General features: G+C 47.3%; 1 protein-coding gene across 1 annotated transcript; it reads right to left on the bottom strand.

Moving 5' to 3' along the window:
- Positions 1-4703: 4703 nt before the first annotated feature.
- Positions 4704-7118, bottom strand: LOC109745807 (uncharacterized). The gene has a single exon (XM_020304917.1). It carries the CDS (start codon positions 7116-7118, stop codon positions 4704-4706), a length of 2415 nt encoding a protein of 804 aa, XP_020160506.1.
- Between the last annotated feature and the right edge of the window lie 9735 nt (positions 7119-16853).

The following is a 16853-nucleotide window of genomic DNA, read 5'->3' as shown; positions in this document are numbered from 1 at the left end:
CTTTTTCTTCTTCTTTTTTGTCATAAACTACTTCAACTAGTGATGAAATTACATTTATCTATTTTAGGAACCGGCACGAGCGCTGCCTTTTTATTTATTTTCGATGACATTCAATACCTTCTTTATTAATTAGCTACAACCATTTGATAACAAAGGAGAGGAACCGGTAGGAGCGTTGCCTTTGTTATTTTCGACATTCACTATATGGAAGAACTCCTTGGAGTTTTGAAAGATTCTACTCCTCGGTATGAATAGCCAAGCCGCCCATTTTGACCCCGGTACGGAATAAAAAATAAAAGAAAAAGAATACAAGTTCGAAAAACGCAATCCTCCCGCTTGTTGTCCTTTTATGTGTAGTAATTGCGAGGAAAATACCAAACTTTCAATATGACAAATTTGAAAGAAAGAAAAAACCTTCACAAAACGTGCTATCGTGTAGGAACATTCATGGTTTTCAAGTCAAATGACCACAAGTGATGTCATATTTATTGAATAGTTTATTATAATCTGCCCAAATTAGAGACATAGGTGCATATTGCCATTATCAACAATGTTTCCAAATCGAGAGTTCAACTTTTTTGTAAAAAAAATCGTTTATCATTTTCTAAATGTCAAAAAATGGGTATTTCTGTGAAGCAATTACAAAAAACAGGGTGCAAAATGGCAATACTCTCATTTTCGCAAAAAGTAGACCAATATTTGATGGATAATTCCCAAGTTTTATGGATTTTCTATATTTCTGGCTACTTTCACACATTTAAATGAATTTATGTAGACTTCGCAGAAGTAAATCAAATTTAAACTGCAAGTGTGTGATAGCTCCACCCTAAAAATTAGCAATAAATATTTTAGGCACACAATTATTCACTATATATATGGAAGACCGACTTATAGTTTTGAAAGATCTAACCCCTTGCTATGAATAGATATGCCGATCATTTTAACTCTGCTTTGAAGAAAAAAATGAAAGATAAAGAATAAAACTTTGAAAACTGCAATCCTTTCGCATGGAGCGCACACGCCAGAGAACTCGGCAAAAACAACACCGTTGGCTCCGTTTCATCCAGTTGCTTTTTTTGTTGCCGTGCACCAGGTGCAAAGTTTTTGCCGAGCGCCTGATGAATGGTACTCGGCAAAAATCCGTTTGCCGGAAGGGTGTATGCCGAGTACCCTTTGCCAAACAGAATACTCGGCAAAATTGTTACCGATTTTCTTTTTGGGCCTTTGCCGAGTATTTTGGGCACTCGGTAAAGGCGCACATTCCAGTAGTGTACCTTGCTTTCGTGAAATACTTATATAGGAGCAAGGTAAATCAGATTATTATTGCATTTGCTATTCTGTCACTGACGGCCCGTGTCATGCATGGATGCTCGTATAAACACACTGTTCTGTTCAGATCCCTAGCAATCTCCGTTCATTTATCCTTGTTTTGCCTTCGGTTAACGAAGACCCACAACTCCATGTATTTTGAGTCTAGGGTTTCTCCGCCCGTGTTCGTCTACACGAAGACCCTTTTTTTTTTTACGGAACACTCTCTTTTGTTTTGGTGAATCAGGACCCACGTTATGTAATTCCCGTTGCAATGATTAGTTGTATATATATCTACGGGCCGGCCCATGCATATGCTACGGTGCAAGAGAACACACCACAACCGTCCATCACTAGTACTATAACTCAGATTAGATCAACAAGATGAGCAACTCCTCCAAGAAAAAAAAAATGGGGCTAGACCTAACTAGCAATTGCTAGATCCCGCTTCTTACGTCCATCTTTGTGGAGATTGTGTCAAGGAAAGGAAGAAGATGAAGGCCCGGCGGTTCGTGAACGTGGTGACGGCGGATAGCCATCTATTGAGCCGCATCAGGCTCAAGAACAATCTCTTCTACCCGTCAGCCGCGGAAGCACAGCACCATGCCGCCATGGCGGCCGCCGGCAACAAGAAGAAGGAGAGCAAGATGGCGGCGGCTGCGGAGGACGTCTTGCGATTACCCCCGTCGAAACTCAGGCTCAAACCATCTTCGGTGGTGGCGGCGGCGGCGGCGAGGGAAACGTACTCTGCGTCGACGACTCCGGCCACGCAGCGCTCTACGACGCCGACGCCGACACCGTCGAGATGATGCCCGGCCTCAAGGGCTGCCACAACCCTATCTCTTTCTCCGTCGCCCGTGGCGCCGGCGACCCCCACGACCCCACCCGCGCCGCACGCTCTACGTCCTGGACGGCGTCTTCCACAGCCGCAGCCCCAGCAGGTTCGAGGCCCTCGTCTACGACAACCCCAACCCCAACCCGAGCCCCTACGCCGGCAAGGAAGACCACGCCTGGCACTGGCGCCCGCTCCCTCCGCCGCCCTTCCACCGTGACTCCTTCGTCGGGTGCCACGCACTGCTCCACGGCAAGGACGGCGGCGGCGGCGGCACCATCCCTGCCGTTGCTGACCCCGTCGGCACCTACCGCTTCGACACGGGCACCGGCGAGTGGACCAAGGCCGGCGACTGGAGGCTGCCCTTCTTCTCCCAGGGTGTGCACGTCCCCGAGCTCGGTGACGACCTCCTGTTCGGCATCGAGCTCCACCATCCCTACCGCTTCTGCGCGATGGACATTGCCTCCGGCCGCAAGATGAACGGAGCTCCGGTGTTGCGGCACGCGTGGCTTGACATAGTTGAACCGCTCCCAGAGTGGCTCTCGGGGATCAACAGCATGGCCTACCTCGGGGACGGCAGGTTCTGCATCCATAGGAGGTTCGACATCATGGCCGAATTCAGGATGGAGTCGGTGTCGGTCGACACGGTGGTCTTGCTCACCGGCGTTGAGGTGGTGCGGACAGGATCCAGGCTCCGGATGATCAAGCACAAGTCCAAACGTCTCGACCGCGACATCGAATCCGTGCTCTAAAAAAATATATATCTGACTATTCTTGCAAGCAACATCTGCATCTAGCTTGAGAGAAGAGATTTGGATACAATTAATTGCATGCTTTGTGGCGGTGTAACAATGCGAACCCATCGCGATGCTCGCATGGTGGCGCACAAAGCCCCTACTTGGCACGCCAACTGTGTTGTCGGTGTTCCGTTACCAACTAAGTGAATTTGTATGTAGGTAGAGCTTATGGCTACAATCGGATGGGTTAACAGCCTAAAGCACACAAGGATGTATATAAGTTCAGGCCCTGGGATCGTCCTAGTAAAAACCCTATTCCTGTTTGGTGTCGATTGTATTCTAGCGTGTGAGGCGCTCAAGGTACAAGATGAAGTCGACTGGCTGGGTGTATGGTGGTTTCTTAGGAGAGTGGGTGCGGATGTGTTTGTGGGTGTGTGTGAATGAATCGATCTCCCCTCTCAAGAGAGAAGGTACCTTTATATAGGGGCGTGGCACAGCCTTATAAGTATGGCGGTGCCGCCTTACATGCCCGGAGGTACAAGCTATCGAGGGGCCCACTTGAAGCTAGGATAGGATACTGTGGTTGTTATCATTGGATACTCTATAAGGATTCTTGGCGCCTATGCCGAGGCCTGCTCCTACAACCTCCCATGGGATGCGTGTGAGGCCCTTGGTACCGGCATGCTTTCTTTTTGATGTGGGCAAGTCTGATTCACACAGCAGCCTCGGTTCACTGTTGAAGTAAGCTCCAAGATAAGAGTCCTAGTCTCCAAGACGTACTTGCAATTGAAGTAGCATGAGTCTGCTTGCTTGGACGTTGCAGCTTTTTCTGGGTAGATGAGTGTATAGCGCATGGGAGTAAGTTGATTATGGAGACCAGCGTCGTTGTAAGAACTAACACGCTCTCATATCGGCGTGCTTAACACGATCGCATCCCACCTTGGCCAGACGCCGAGTTAACGCCCATCGGTGTAGTGGATCGTATCTTTCGTCGGCTCACAGATCACTCGTTTTAGTGCACAGTAGCCTCATCGGCATGTCCCAATGACTCGCGAGTCTCCTCAAGGCAACAATGACACCTATTTTGTTTGTTTGTCATGCTTTCATCTCTAGGGTCATTCTGTCCTTTTTAACCATATATTTCCCGCTCCCGGGTTTGTTCTAAACTGACCTGCTACTGACTGATTAAATAAAATAGGTTGGTACTTGAATTCTCTTGGTCCTCCGTGACGACATCATCCACTAATTGCTGCAATTTTCTTTGAGTACTGTTAACTTGTCTCTTCCTAGTTAATAAGTGACGGGCTTGAGAAATAAGGGGTCTCTTCGCCGTCGAAAGGACCAATCGGACAGGCTGCCATCTCCTGCCTATCCGGGCAAGGAGAGCAGGAGATTCACCTCCAGCCGCTTCTCTAGAAGCCTTAGGAAGGGGAGCATGGCAAGTACAGATCAAGCCTCACAAGCAGTGGCGGAGCTAGGATTTGAAAATTGGGTGATCTTTCTGGAATTTCGCACTAGGATGTTGAAATCAATAAAAGCTGTATAATACATAGGTTATACCCTCAGTAGTACCCATAATATCGGCTTATGAAACCAGTCCAACATTATAATACCTAAGTAATACCATTAGTAATACCCAGGAAATCGGCTTTACAAAACAAGTCCAACATAACGACACAACTTAACCACATTACATTACAATGAAGTTACACGCTAGTATCAATCACTTGTAAAATCGAAAAGGTAGTACAAGTAACAAATCCAGTGTTGGGGACAAAACAACAAAGGTAGTAGGTAAAGTGTCGTACGGTTGACACGTCGGCAGCTCAAGCATGTGATGCAGCATCGACATCTGGACGGTGAACAATGCCCGCGTGCGTGAGCAGCGCCCAAAGGTGGGTCATGAACTCACCACCTGTCGCTAGGTGGTCGGCATGGACGTCGGCCTTGTCGGACGGCGCCAGGAAGAGCACCAGGTCGGCCCAGAAGCCCGCGAGCAGCTCCCATGGCGGCCGGTCGTTCCTTGACAATAGCTTGTCTGCCAGGCTGGCTCCAAGGATCAAGATGGACTTGTCTTGCACCATGTTGTTGCTGTCCGGCTTTGGCTTTCCCAATTGTACCATCTTTTTGCATCTCTCTGACAATGTTTTGGTTGTACGGAGACGCTCTCGGGCATCTAGAATGACGGCATCCAGGATCTGCGTGGCCGTGTAGCTGTGGTCGGGCAGCATGTCTGGGACAAAAGCAAGCAGGTAGGCGCAGTAGCTGGACAATGTGGTTGCAACGAGGCGGCTACTGCCGAGCTGGTCGGGGTTGTCGGTGCCCTGGTCCTGGTCGGCGCATATGGTGGTGGCAATGTGCCACACGAGGACCGTGTGCGTGCTGCTTGAGAGGTCGAACGGCGCCCAGTGCAACTGTAGCACCATGTTCCTTAGACCGCCTGAACGGTCGACCGACAGCCGGCCACCGCTTTTCTCGAGGGAGCTGAGAACCTCCTCCTTGATTTTGTCCGTCAGGATGACATCCTTGTCGCGCTTCCGGCCTTCTCCTGTCTTCTCGAGCAGGCGTAGGGTCAACAGGGAGAAGGCATTCGTCTTGTGCGCGGTGTAGCCGCAGGAGTTGAGCAGCGAGTATTGGCCGAGCTTGTTATCCCACCAGTGTGCCGACTCCTTTGCCCGGCGTGCCGCCACCCATTTAATCAGCGCTCGACGAATGCCGAAGCCCCGGTTCCACCACCGCTTCGCCGTCATCCACCACCCCTTGCTCCTGTCACCGTCACTGTCTGTCCTCCTTCTCAGGTAGACGTAGTCGCACACGTAGTGTACAATGGCCCAGTTTGAGTAACCCGTGGCAACGTCTTGCAAGATGTCGATGCTAAGGATCATGAAGACGACGAGAATGTTGTTGAAGAGGATGAAGTTAACCGCGTGACTCGAGGAGTACCCCGTGTTATTCTCAAGCAACTTTGCGGGGACTTTGGCGTAATATGTGATGGCCTCGAGAATAAAATCCAAGAGGAGCACCTTGAACAAGCCAAGAAGAACGACGAAACGAAGGACGCGGAGCGCAACTGGGGCGGCGGGGAAGAGCGCCGGGTACTTGGTGTAGAAGAAGTCGTATAGGAACGACAACTCGACCTCCACGAGACAGAAGGCATGCTTGCCCTCAGCGAGGACGAATTTCAGCGCCTCCGGGTCACCCTCCTCGGCGATGGGGAGCCCCGGGCAGAAGCGCCGCTTGAGCAACTTGAACAAGGCGAAGGAAAGACAAGTATCTTTCAGAGGCGCAGGTGCACACCTATTCTGGTCATCATCAGGAGTAGGACTTAGCACACGTGCACGCTTATTCTGGTCATCGTCAGGAGTAGGACTCAGCAGCAGCTTGTCCTTGCTGTTCCAGATCATGTCGAACGTGACAAGCTTGCCCTTGCTGCCCACCTCTGAGAGGTAGCAGGGCGCCTTGGATGGTGGGCTGGAGTCCTTTTCCTCACCAAGGACCAGATACTTGCACTTAGCCATGTCCATGGGGCTATGAATCGTATCATCAGAGGCATAGACATGTTGCATGTAGTCAGCCACCACTTTAGCGCTGCGCACAAGACCGTGCACCGAGCTGGCCTTGCGCAGCGCCTTCATCCTCTGGGCGACCCTCAAGATGCTATACACCCAGCAGAGGAGGAAGTAGATCAGCAAGACCCCCCCGCCCTCGGAGACGTCGCTCCGGCTGACGAGGAGCCAGAGCACGAGAACCGTCTTGATCATGTGCTCCGCCTGAACTCCTTTGCTATTCTCGACCTCCTGCCGGCTGAAGGCCGACATGCCGTCCACGCTACCCAGGAGGAGCAGGAGCCCGACGGCCCACAACAGCTGGCTGTCAAGCTGTTTGGGCGCCTCCACGGACTGGATGAGGCCGATGGTGTAGACGAACACCGGGAAGGAGACGGTGTAAGCGGCCTGCAGCAGGTACACAATGATTTTGTTGCCGGAGCGCCGACGCCGAGATCCCAGCAGTACCTGGATGCTGATCAACACAGCACTAAGCATGGCGAGAAGGTTGATCTGCAACCCTTTGTCTGCGTGGATCAGCATCAGCATGTCGCTAGGGCTCATGTCCGGCACCGGGGTATCGGCGGCCACCGGCGCGCCCTCCCACGGACCTAACGACAGTTCTCCATCTTCGGGAAACATGTGGATGGATAGACTGATGTATGCGTACGCTAGCAGCTCCCACACCGTGTACATTTTCTCAATCTAGATAGCTAGCTGCTCTTAGCTCTAGGTGTCTTGGACTCTTGGGTCTGCCTGAGCTCTGAAGAAGCGTGCCATCTATATAGCTAGACCGAGCTTGACGAGGATGCTTAGTCTTATGAAAGGTGGTCAATCTTATTATTTTCTAAGACCACAAGAGATGGTGTGTGTGAGAACAAAGGTAATGAAAAACTAACAGTAGCTAGTTTTCACACGATTAGCAGGTAAGCTTTCTTCCTCTCCTTATTTTTAAATTGGGATATTGATGTAGACATACATGACTTACGAACCTATCATTGCGTGTGCTGATATAGACATGCATGACATGGTACATATAAGGAGCCATGCATGTGAACCATTCTGTACACGCTCACGGTAAAATGTTTGGGCCATCACAAAAAAAAATTGGGCTAGAGAAAGCATGTTCCATTTTTGCTGGTAAACTTACGATTTAGAATTGTATAATGTAAAGTATGTAAAAGAATTGGTTATGCACATTATATTATGTCCACATTCATGATCACCTCTATCATTTTCATTTGCTCGTAGCATATACCAACAAGGAGAACAAGAACGTCTTTTCACACAAATTGGGAACTGTGTATCCAACATCCGGTTATAGATCTATTTCAATGACAATATTTCTGGACCAATCACAAAAAAAAATTGGGCTAGAGAAAGCATGTTCCATTTTTGCTGGTAAACTTACGATTTAGAATTGTATAATGTAAAGTATGTAAAAGAATTGGTTATGCACATTATATTATGTCCACATTCATGATCACCTCTATCATTTTCATTTGCTCGTAGCATATACCAACAAGGAGAACAAGAACGTCTTTTCACACAAATTGGGAACTGTGTATCCAACATCCGGTTATAGATCTATTTCAATGACAATATTTCTGGACCAATTATATTGCAACAAAATGTCTTCAGAAGATGAAAAAAGAACAAAGAACATTTATTATAAATGTAAAACATACTTAGACTGCGATAACTTTCAACCGTGTGGTAGATTGTGAAAAGTACCGCACGACCCCCCTCCTTCGATCTGATTTTCTCCCAATGTTTTGTGCGCCTCCTGATTTATTTTTGCCCCGCACACAAGGTTGCATCTCTCCCTGATTTTCTGGGCTGCTGCACATGCACTGTCAACATAAGGGCATGACATGGGTATCGAACCCACACCCTCCCATATCAATTGGGACAACAATAAACAGCTGAGCTAGCTCCCTTTGTTGATTACACAAAACTTACAAATTAGTTGTATGTTCTTGAGAGGAGATTGAACAAAAAAAATTAACATCAATCTGAAAATCCAAACCAGCAGCCTCACTTGTCCGGGTTTTAGGACTATGTGTCCTAGTTCATCATTTTTCTGCACGTTTCACACTGGTTCACAAACCCGGTCGCCCCCTTTCCCTCCTTTTCAGATACAAATTATCATAGTGTTTCGACGTAAATTATCGCGTATGTGGGTCGTATATTACCATGCTATTTACATAGAAGTTACCGAGAGGTATTTTTTCAACAACTTTTCCCCCTTTGGTCAGATTTACTGCGGTGTCGTACGTAAGTTATGAGGTATGTGTTTCATATATTACCATGCTATGTCACATAAGTTAACAGGGGTATGTTTTTCTATATTTTTTCTCCTTTGGTCAAAGTTACCATGATGTTTGTAAGTAAATTAAATTATTGGGTATGCGGTTCATTTATTATCGTGCTATTTTCACATAAGTTACCAGGGGTATATTTTACTCTTTTTCCTCCTTGGTTGAAGTTACCACAGTGTTTATACATATGTTATCAGGAATGCATTTCGTACATTACCGTGTTATTTTCACATAAACTATTGGGGGTACATTTTTCAAGAACTTTTTCCCCTCCTTGTTATATTTATCGTGACATTTGTACCTAAGTTATCAGGTATGTGGTTCATGTATATTATCATGTTATTTTTACAAAAACTACCGGGGTATATTTTCAACAACTTTTTTTCCTCGGGTCAAAAGTTACCGTGGTGTTTTGAACGTAAGTTATCACGCCTACGGTGCGTATATTACCATCTATTTTGTGTTGGGGTCTAGAAAACACTAGCTTCTAGTTGTAAGTTTGCACAAGCCTCCCCTCGGCTGCACTAAGCTGCAGGTCTTGGGGGCTCACAATGTCGGCCATAATTTCCAGCCTCTCTTTGTAGGGCATGTTCTGTCCACCGGGAACCCCTTGACCTTCTCAATTTACTTGTTCATAACACTCTGCATAACCAATTACTCGTCAAAAACTTGTCTGAGTTACTGAAAATGTTTAGCTTATGAAATGCAATCAATTTGGCTCACCTTGATGTTTTCCCTAAGCCGAGGAGAAATCTCCTTGTCGAAGCTATCGGATATCTTTGAAATACAGGACCAGGATTACGCCTTCACCGTCATTCTCGCCGAACATGGTAGTAGGATAGGTAGGCAATTGTACATATCAGCTAACTTGGCAAGTTTCAGATCTAACCAATCAATACTGCTTGGTTAAGTAGTTGAAGAAACACGAGTGAATTACCAGAATGTTCGCAACTGCCACAAGTAAACACAATCAAAACAGAACAAGGTGAGCACTGTGGAGAGATGTTAGATGAAACAGAGCTTTCGGATGGCCGAGGGGACTGACCGACCATCCACTGAGTTGGTTTGGCAGAGCCTTGCTTGCACGGTGATCGCCACCAGCAGCAAGAGCAACAGCGCGGCCGTGTCCATTCTATCCACGGGCCAGTCCACAGTGGACACTGGACAGAGTCCGCATCGGCTGGCTAGTCGTCGGCGCGTGGTTGGCTCGCGGCGGCGTGCAAGATATAGAGGGGGCGGCGCACAATGGCTTGGTGTGGAGAGGGGGAGGGGTGTGTGGGCGGTGCGGGGAGGCTGAGGTAGGAGCCTCCGTTGGCGATGGCACGCTGGTGTGGGAGCGATCATGATGATGCACGAGCTTGGTGGCGGCAGGGATGGGGATTGGAGCGAGGTTGGGGGAAAGAGAGAATCATTGTTGGTCTTCTCTCAATTTGTCTCTTGTTAGCATAGTACTGATTTGTCTCTTCAACTTGTACTACCTCCGTCCTGGTTTATTGGTCCCCTTCGTAATTTGTGCCAAATTTTGACCAAAGAATTAACTAACAAAATATTAATGCATGTCAACAAAAATTGTATCGTTGGATTCGTATTTGAACATAGTTTTCAATTATATGATTTTTGATGACATGCGTGAATATTTTGTTAGTTAATTTATAGTCAAAATTTGACACAAAATACAATGAGGACCAACAAACGAGGTAGTATTATTTAAGGTTAACAATGTACTGTATTGTAACTGTGTGGTCCTTGCAGAGTTATCCTTAACTGTGTTAACGAATAACAACTCATAGTATTTATTTTGCCACTTGACCACAAAACATTGCAGATGGACATCGTAACCACCTCATATATATGTCACGCTTTCGACCGCTAGCTGTACGAGATGCCTAATTACAATATACGATGACCAATTCATAAGCAATCAAATGCGATTTTCACATATACTAATACGTACTGATAAGCAATCTTTTGGTTGTGTGTTCTTAAACAAGGACAAGCGCTGAGGCGTGTGCACTGAGACAACCGGCCTACCACTAATCAAGCTGCAAATACAGCGACCACCCGCCTAACAGCTGCTACAAACTCCATATGTATTCAGATAGTAGTATATATGAGCGACTGGCTGTCATGTTAGGTCAAGCATGGATCTGAAATTGTGTGAACATGCATGACCGTATGTCATGTTTAACCTGTCTTTGTAAAACCATGTCATATAGTATTGAGCAAGACATATCCAGTATGACATATTTCAATCAATCAAAATATACAAAGTCTTGACGTCGACACGGGCGATGGCAGGTTATTAATCGTCAATGTATTGTTGCGTCATACTCTACTACATGGAGCACCTCTGATGTCTACACCAGGTCTACAAGTACTTCTTTTTTGAAAACCCCTCCGAAGTATTGAAACCCGAGGTTTTTCCCATGTAGACATGTTGAATTTCGCTAATAGTTTGTTTCGAAAAAGAAATTGAAACTCCCAGCCTCCGCATCAAAATGATTCACACATATATATTTTTTTATATTACTCAAGAAATCCTTACAAAGTAATACACCGATCAAACCGGAGCCACCTTCCTAGGGACAATTGTGGCTACACCTACAAAGCTTGATGAAGGGGTGCCCATGATCGGAACCGTGTGCCCTGACCTCAAACCTACTCACATCAGCAAAAATCCGCCATCCTCATCAAGCTGTCCAACGGCAAGCCGGGAGCACAAACTGGTCCAGCAGTGCCTTAGTGAGCACCATATGTGCACACTACAGAATCCGCTTGCGAACTAAACCTTATTCTCCATTGAGCAAGCTTCACCTGCTTGTTCCAACCACTAGTGGCAAATCTTCGATATGTTATATCCGAACCTTGCATCGGCCAATCCACACCTTCGACCCTCAAGGGCAACAACTTGGCCAGTCCACACCTTGGACACTCAACAGTCAACACCTAATCATTTAGAAGATGCCAAATCTCCAAGATTAACAAGGAAGGACAATTGTGCTTTTGGTAGGTGCATGATCATACTCACTAATTCTCTCAAAGAATAAGCATAAAAGCACGAAAGAGCTAGGGAAGTTGGAGCAAGTGAATTTGGAATTCTATATATCAAGTTGCCAACCCTACCCATCGGGGCTCGGGTGCTATTTATACTAGGCGCTTGGGAGATCTAGCCGTAGGGTAAAGGTGGTTGTGTATTTTTTTTTAGAAAAGGTGGTTGTGTATGGATAGGTGTAACGGCTAGTCTTCGACTATGGATGACCTCGAATAAGGATGTCCTCGGTAGAGGTTTTATGTGTGGGGGTAGTACCAAAGAGTCTTCAATAATGGCCATGAACCTTTTAAGACTACCCACAGTGGGAGTAACATAGGTACTAACATCACACATATCTAGATAATGTGGCAAGCAATAAATGAAGAAAATGAGAAAAGTGGTAACATAGCTAGTTACTAGTATGAGTAACATCACACATATCAAGGCAAAATGAGTCTATAGCCTAATAAATTAAGTGTTGCATGTTACCACACATATGTTACTCCCCACTATAGAGGTATTAACATAGACTGTGCATGTTACTACCCAATATGGCTAGTCTAACTCAACTTAATTACATTTCATCACACGAGGCACTAAAATCAACCCAGATCTACTAGGCCACAGCCTCTCGTGTTCAATCTAGTGCCTCAAGCTATTCAAGCAGACTGATTTTGGTTTCTAATAGATTCCGCTTTTCATCACGTGAGCCACTGAAATCAACATATATTTACTAGGCCGCGACTCTGCGGCATGGCGCGCCAGCCGCCGATACCCCAGCGCCAGAAATGAGCACTAGAACCATGTGATGCTGATCCACAGACAAAGGGTTGCAGATCAACCTCCTGGCCATGCTTAGTGTTGTGTTGATCAACCAGGTGGTGTTGGGATCTCGGCGTCGGCGCTCCGGCAACAAAATCATTGTGAACCTGGTGCGGGTCGCTTACACCTTCTCCTTCCCGGTGTTCGTCTACACCATCGGCCTCGTCCAATCCCAAATGGCTTGACAGCTAGCTGTTGTGGGCCGTCGGGCTCCTGCTCCTCCTCGATAGCGTGGATGGCATGTCAGCCTTCAGCCGGCAGGAGATCGAGGATAGCAAAGGAGTTCAGGTGCAGCACATCATCCAGACGGTTCTCTTGCTCTGGCTCCTCGTCAGCTAGAGCGACGTCTCCGACGGCGGGGGGGATCTTGCTGCTCTACTTCCTCCTTTGTTGGGTGTATAACATCTTGAGGGTCACCCAGAGGATGAAGGCGCTGCGCAAGGCCAGCTCGGTACACGGTCTTGTGCGCAACGCCAAGGTGGTGGCTGACTACACGCAACATATCTATGCCTCTGGCTCTGATGATATGATTCATAGCCCCATGGACATGGCTAAGTGCAAGTATCTGGTCCTCGGCGAGGGAAAGGACTCCAGCCCACCGTCCAAGGCGCCCTGCTACCTCTCAGAGGTGGGCGGCGAGGGCAAGCTCGTCACGTTCGACATGATCTGGAACAGCAAGGACAAGCTGCTGCTGAGTCCTGACGATGACCAGAAGCGTGCTCTGAAAGATACTTGTCTTTCCTTCGCCTTGTTCAAGTTGCTCAAGCGGCGCTTCTGCCCGGGGCTCCACATCTCAGAGAAGGAGAAGAGTGACCCGGCGGCGCTGGAATTTGTCGTCACCGATGGCGAGCATGCCTTCCATCTCGTGGAGGTCGAGTTGTCATTCCTGTACGACTTCTTCTACACCAAGTACCCGACGCTCTTCCCCACCACCCCAGCTGCGTTCCGCGTCCTCCGTTTCGTCATCCTCCTTGGCTTGTTCAAGGTGCTCCTCTTGGATTTTGCTTTGGAGGCCATCATATCGTACCCCCACAATGTCCCCGCAAACTTGCTTGAGAATAACACCCACAATGTCCCCACAATGTCCAGTCAGGCGATTGTCTTCATCCTCTTCAACAACATTCTCGTCGTCTTCATGATCCTTAGCATCGACATCCTGCAAGATGTTGCCACGGCTTACTCAAACTGGGCCATTTTACACTATGTGTGCGACTATGTGACTACCAATGACGGCAGCAAGGGGTGGTGGATGATGACGAAGCGGTGGTGGAAGCGGGGCTTCGGCATTCGCCGAGCGCTAATTAAATGGGTGGCGGCACGCCAGGCAAAGAATTCGGTGCACTGGTGGGATAACAAGCTCGGCCAGTACTCGTTGCTCAACTCCTGCGGCTACACCACGCACAAGATGAATGCCTTCTCCCTGTTGACCCTACGCCTACCCTGACAGATGAAATCAAGAAGGAGGTTCTCAGCTCCCTCGGCAAAAGCGGTGGCTGGCTGTCGGTCGACCGTTCAGGCGATCTGAGGAACAAGGTGTTGCAGCTGCACTGGGCGCCGTTCGACCTCTCGAGGAGCACGCACATGGTCCTCGTGTGGCACATTGCCGCCACCATATGCGCCCACCAAGAACAACAGGACCAGGGCGCGGCGCCGACCAGCTCCCCAGTAGCCGCCGCGTTGCAACCACTGTGTCCAGCTACTGCGCCTACCTGCTTGCTTTCGTTCCGGACATGGTGCCAAACCACAGCTACACGGCCTCACAGATCCTGGACGCCATCATTCTAGATGCCCGAGAGCGTCTCGGCACAACCAAAACATTGTCAGAAAGATGCGAAAAGATGTTACAATTGGGAAAGCCAGACATGGTGCAAGACATGTCCATCTTGATCCTTGGAGCCAACCTGGCAGACAAGCTCTTGTCGGAGAACAAGCGGCCGCGGTGGAAGCTGCTCGCGGGCTTCTGGGCTGACCTGGTGCTCTTCCTGGCGCCGTCCGACAAGGCCGACGTCCATGCCGACCACCTAGCCACCGGCGGCGAGTTCATGACCCACCTTTGGGCGCTGCTCACGCACGCGGGCATTGTTCATCGTCCAGACATCGACACTGCATCACATGCTTGAGCTACCGACATGTCAAGCATACGACACTTCACCTACTGCCTTTGTTATTTTGTGGACAACACTGTACTACCTTTTCGATTATACAAGTGATACTAGTGTGTAACTTCGTTGTAATGTAATGTAATGTCGCTAAATTGTGTCGTTATGCTGCGCATATGTTGGACTTGTTTTGTAAAGCCGATTTTGCGGGTATTACTATAATGGTATAACTTACATATTATAATGTTGGACTGGTTTCGTAAGCCGATGTTATGAGTACTATGTACTAACGGTATAAATATATATGCATTATACAGCTTTTATCCATATCAACATCCTAGTGTGAAATTCCAAAAAGATTCACAAATATGCAGAACCAGGCAAAATCTAATTGGAAAGCAGATATGTCCCATCTTGTTTTTGAGTTTCCCTATCTTTCGTTTGTTGGAAATGCGTTGGAAAATCAATGGGCACGCACAAATATGCAAGACGTACATCAATACTCATCCATAAAACCAACTATATTCCATCCAACATTTATTTTCACTTCACGCATAAATGGAAAAAGAATGTGACCACTAGATGTGAAATAGAAAGGATTCTTCTTCATGATAAAGTTCATAATTTTTCACCCCTAAACCACAGTATAAATGAGATATTGAATTTCAGGTAGTCATTATTTAGAACCCATCTTACTCCTTAGACCCTCCTCTCTGCCTCCTTAGACCCTCCTCTCTGCCTCTGCACGTCGGCCCTCCTCTTTCTCCCCTTCAATTCTTGGAGCCGATCGGTTGGGTCCGCCGACCAAAACGTGTCGGAGTGACCAACCTTGTCCTGCCCCCAGCCTTTATAGCCAAAATGTCCACCGATGCCTACTAACCTTGCTGCCTACCTCCCCCGCAGACCAGATGAGCAAGATTAACCAGTCTGTCTTAAGATGAGTATGCCGGTGTTTTTTTGCAATTATGTTGCATGTGGAATGATCTTGAACCTACTTTTGTTTTCCGAATAATTAGAACAAAGCTCTCTACGAGTGAAATGGAGATGAAGACCCTATACTATGATGATAACTGGAACACGAAAATCAAATAGAAACTTGGTGGTTAGGCTTGCTTATTGCTTATTTTGCAGCAAAAGATGTACATAGTGTGCAGAGTAAAGAAAGCTTACCAGGCCGCATTTAGATAATAAAGCTTCATAGAGCACTTACAATATTTTTGATGTGGGCAAGTCTGATTCACACAGCAGCCTCGGTTCACTGTTGAAGTAAGCTCCAAGATAAGAGTCTTAGTCTCCAAGATGTAGTTGCAATTGAAGTAGCATGAGTCTGCTTGGTTGGACGTTGCAGCTTTGTCTGGGTGGGTGGGTGAGTGTATAGCGCGTGCGTGTCCTCATCGGCGTGCCCCAATGATTCGCGAGTCTCCTCAAGGCAACAATGACACCTATTTTGTTTGTTTGTCATGCTTTCATCTCTAGGGTCATTCTGTCCTTTTTAACCATATATTTCCCGGGTTTGTTCTAAACTGACCTGCTACTGACTGATTAAAACAGGTTGGTATTTGAATTCTCTTGGTCCTCCGTGACGGCATCATCCACTAATTGCTGCAATTTTCTTTGAATACTGTGAGCTTGTCTCTTCCTAGTTAACAAGTGACGGGGTTGAGAAATAAGGGGTCTCTTCGCCGTCGAAAGGAGCAATCGGACCGGCTGGCATCTCCTGCCTATCCGGGCAAGGAGAGCAGGAGATTCACCTCCAGTCGCTTCTCTAGAAGCCTTAGGAACGGGAGCATGCCAAGTACAAATCAAGCCTCACAAGCAGCGGTGGAGCTAGGATTTGGAAACAGGATGGTCCTTCTCAAAAAGAAAAATTACAACAAACATGGCATGTGAACGTTCTAAGCAATTAGCAATACCACACATGATAGATCAATATGGTCTTACAAACATGCTAAAATTCTTAATTAAGTCTCGATTTTGCATTAAAAAAAGCCTACATGATGCATACCTTGAGAAGTTAAAGAAGACTATGAAAGTATCAATTATATTAGCTTCATTCACCTTGGAGAAAACATCCCGCTCAATGTATGCGACTAGGCATTTGGTTGCTGATTAGAATGACAAGAGCACGTCAATAGTACTAAAGAAACACAAGACGCAC

This window comes from Aegilops tauschii, chromosome 7 (assembly GCF_002575655.3).
Source record: "Aegilops tauschii subsp. strangulata cultivar AL8/78 chromosome 7, Aet v6.0, whole genome shotgun sequence".
NCBI classification, from domain to species: domain Eukaryota; kingdom Viridiplantae; phylum Streptophyta; class Magnoliopsida; order Poales; family Poaceae; genus Aegilops; species Aegilops tauschii.
This window is presented reverse-complemented; position numbering and strand designations above follow the sequence as displayed.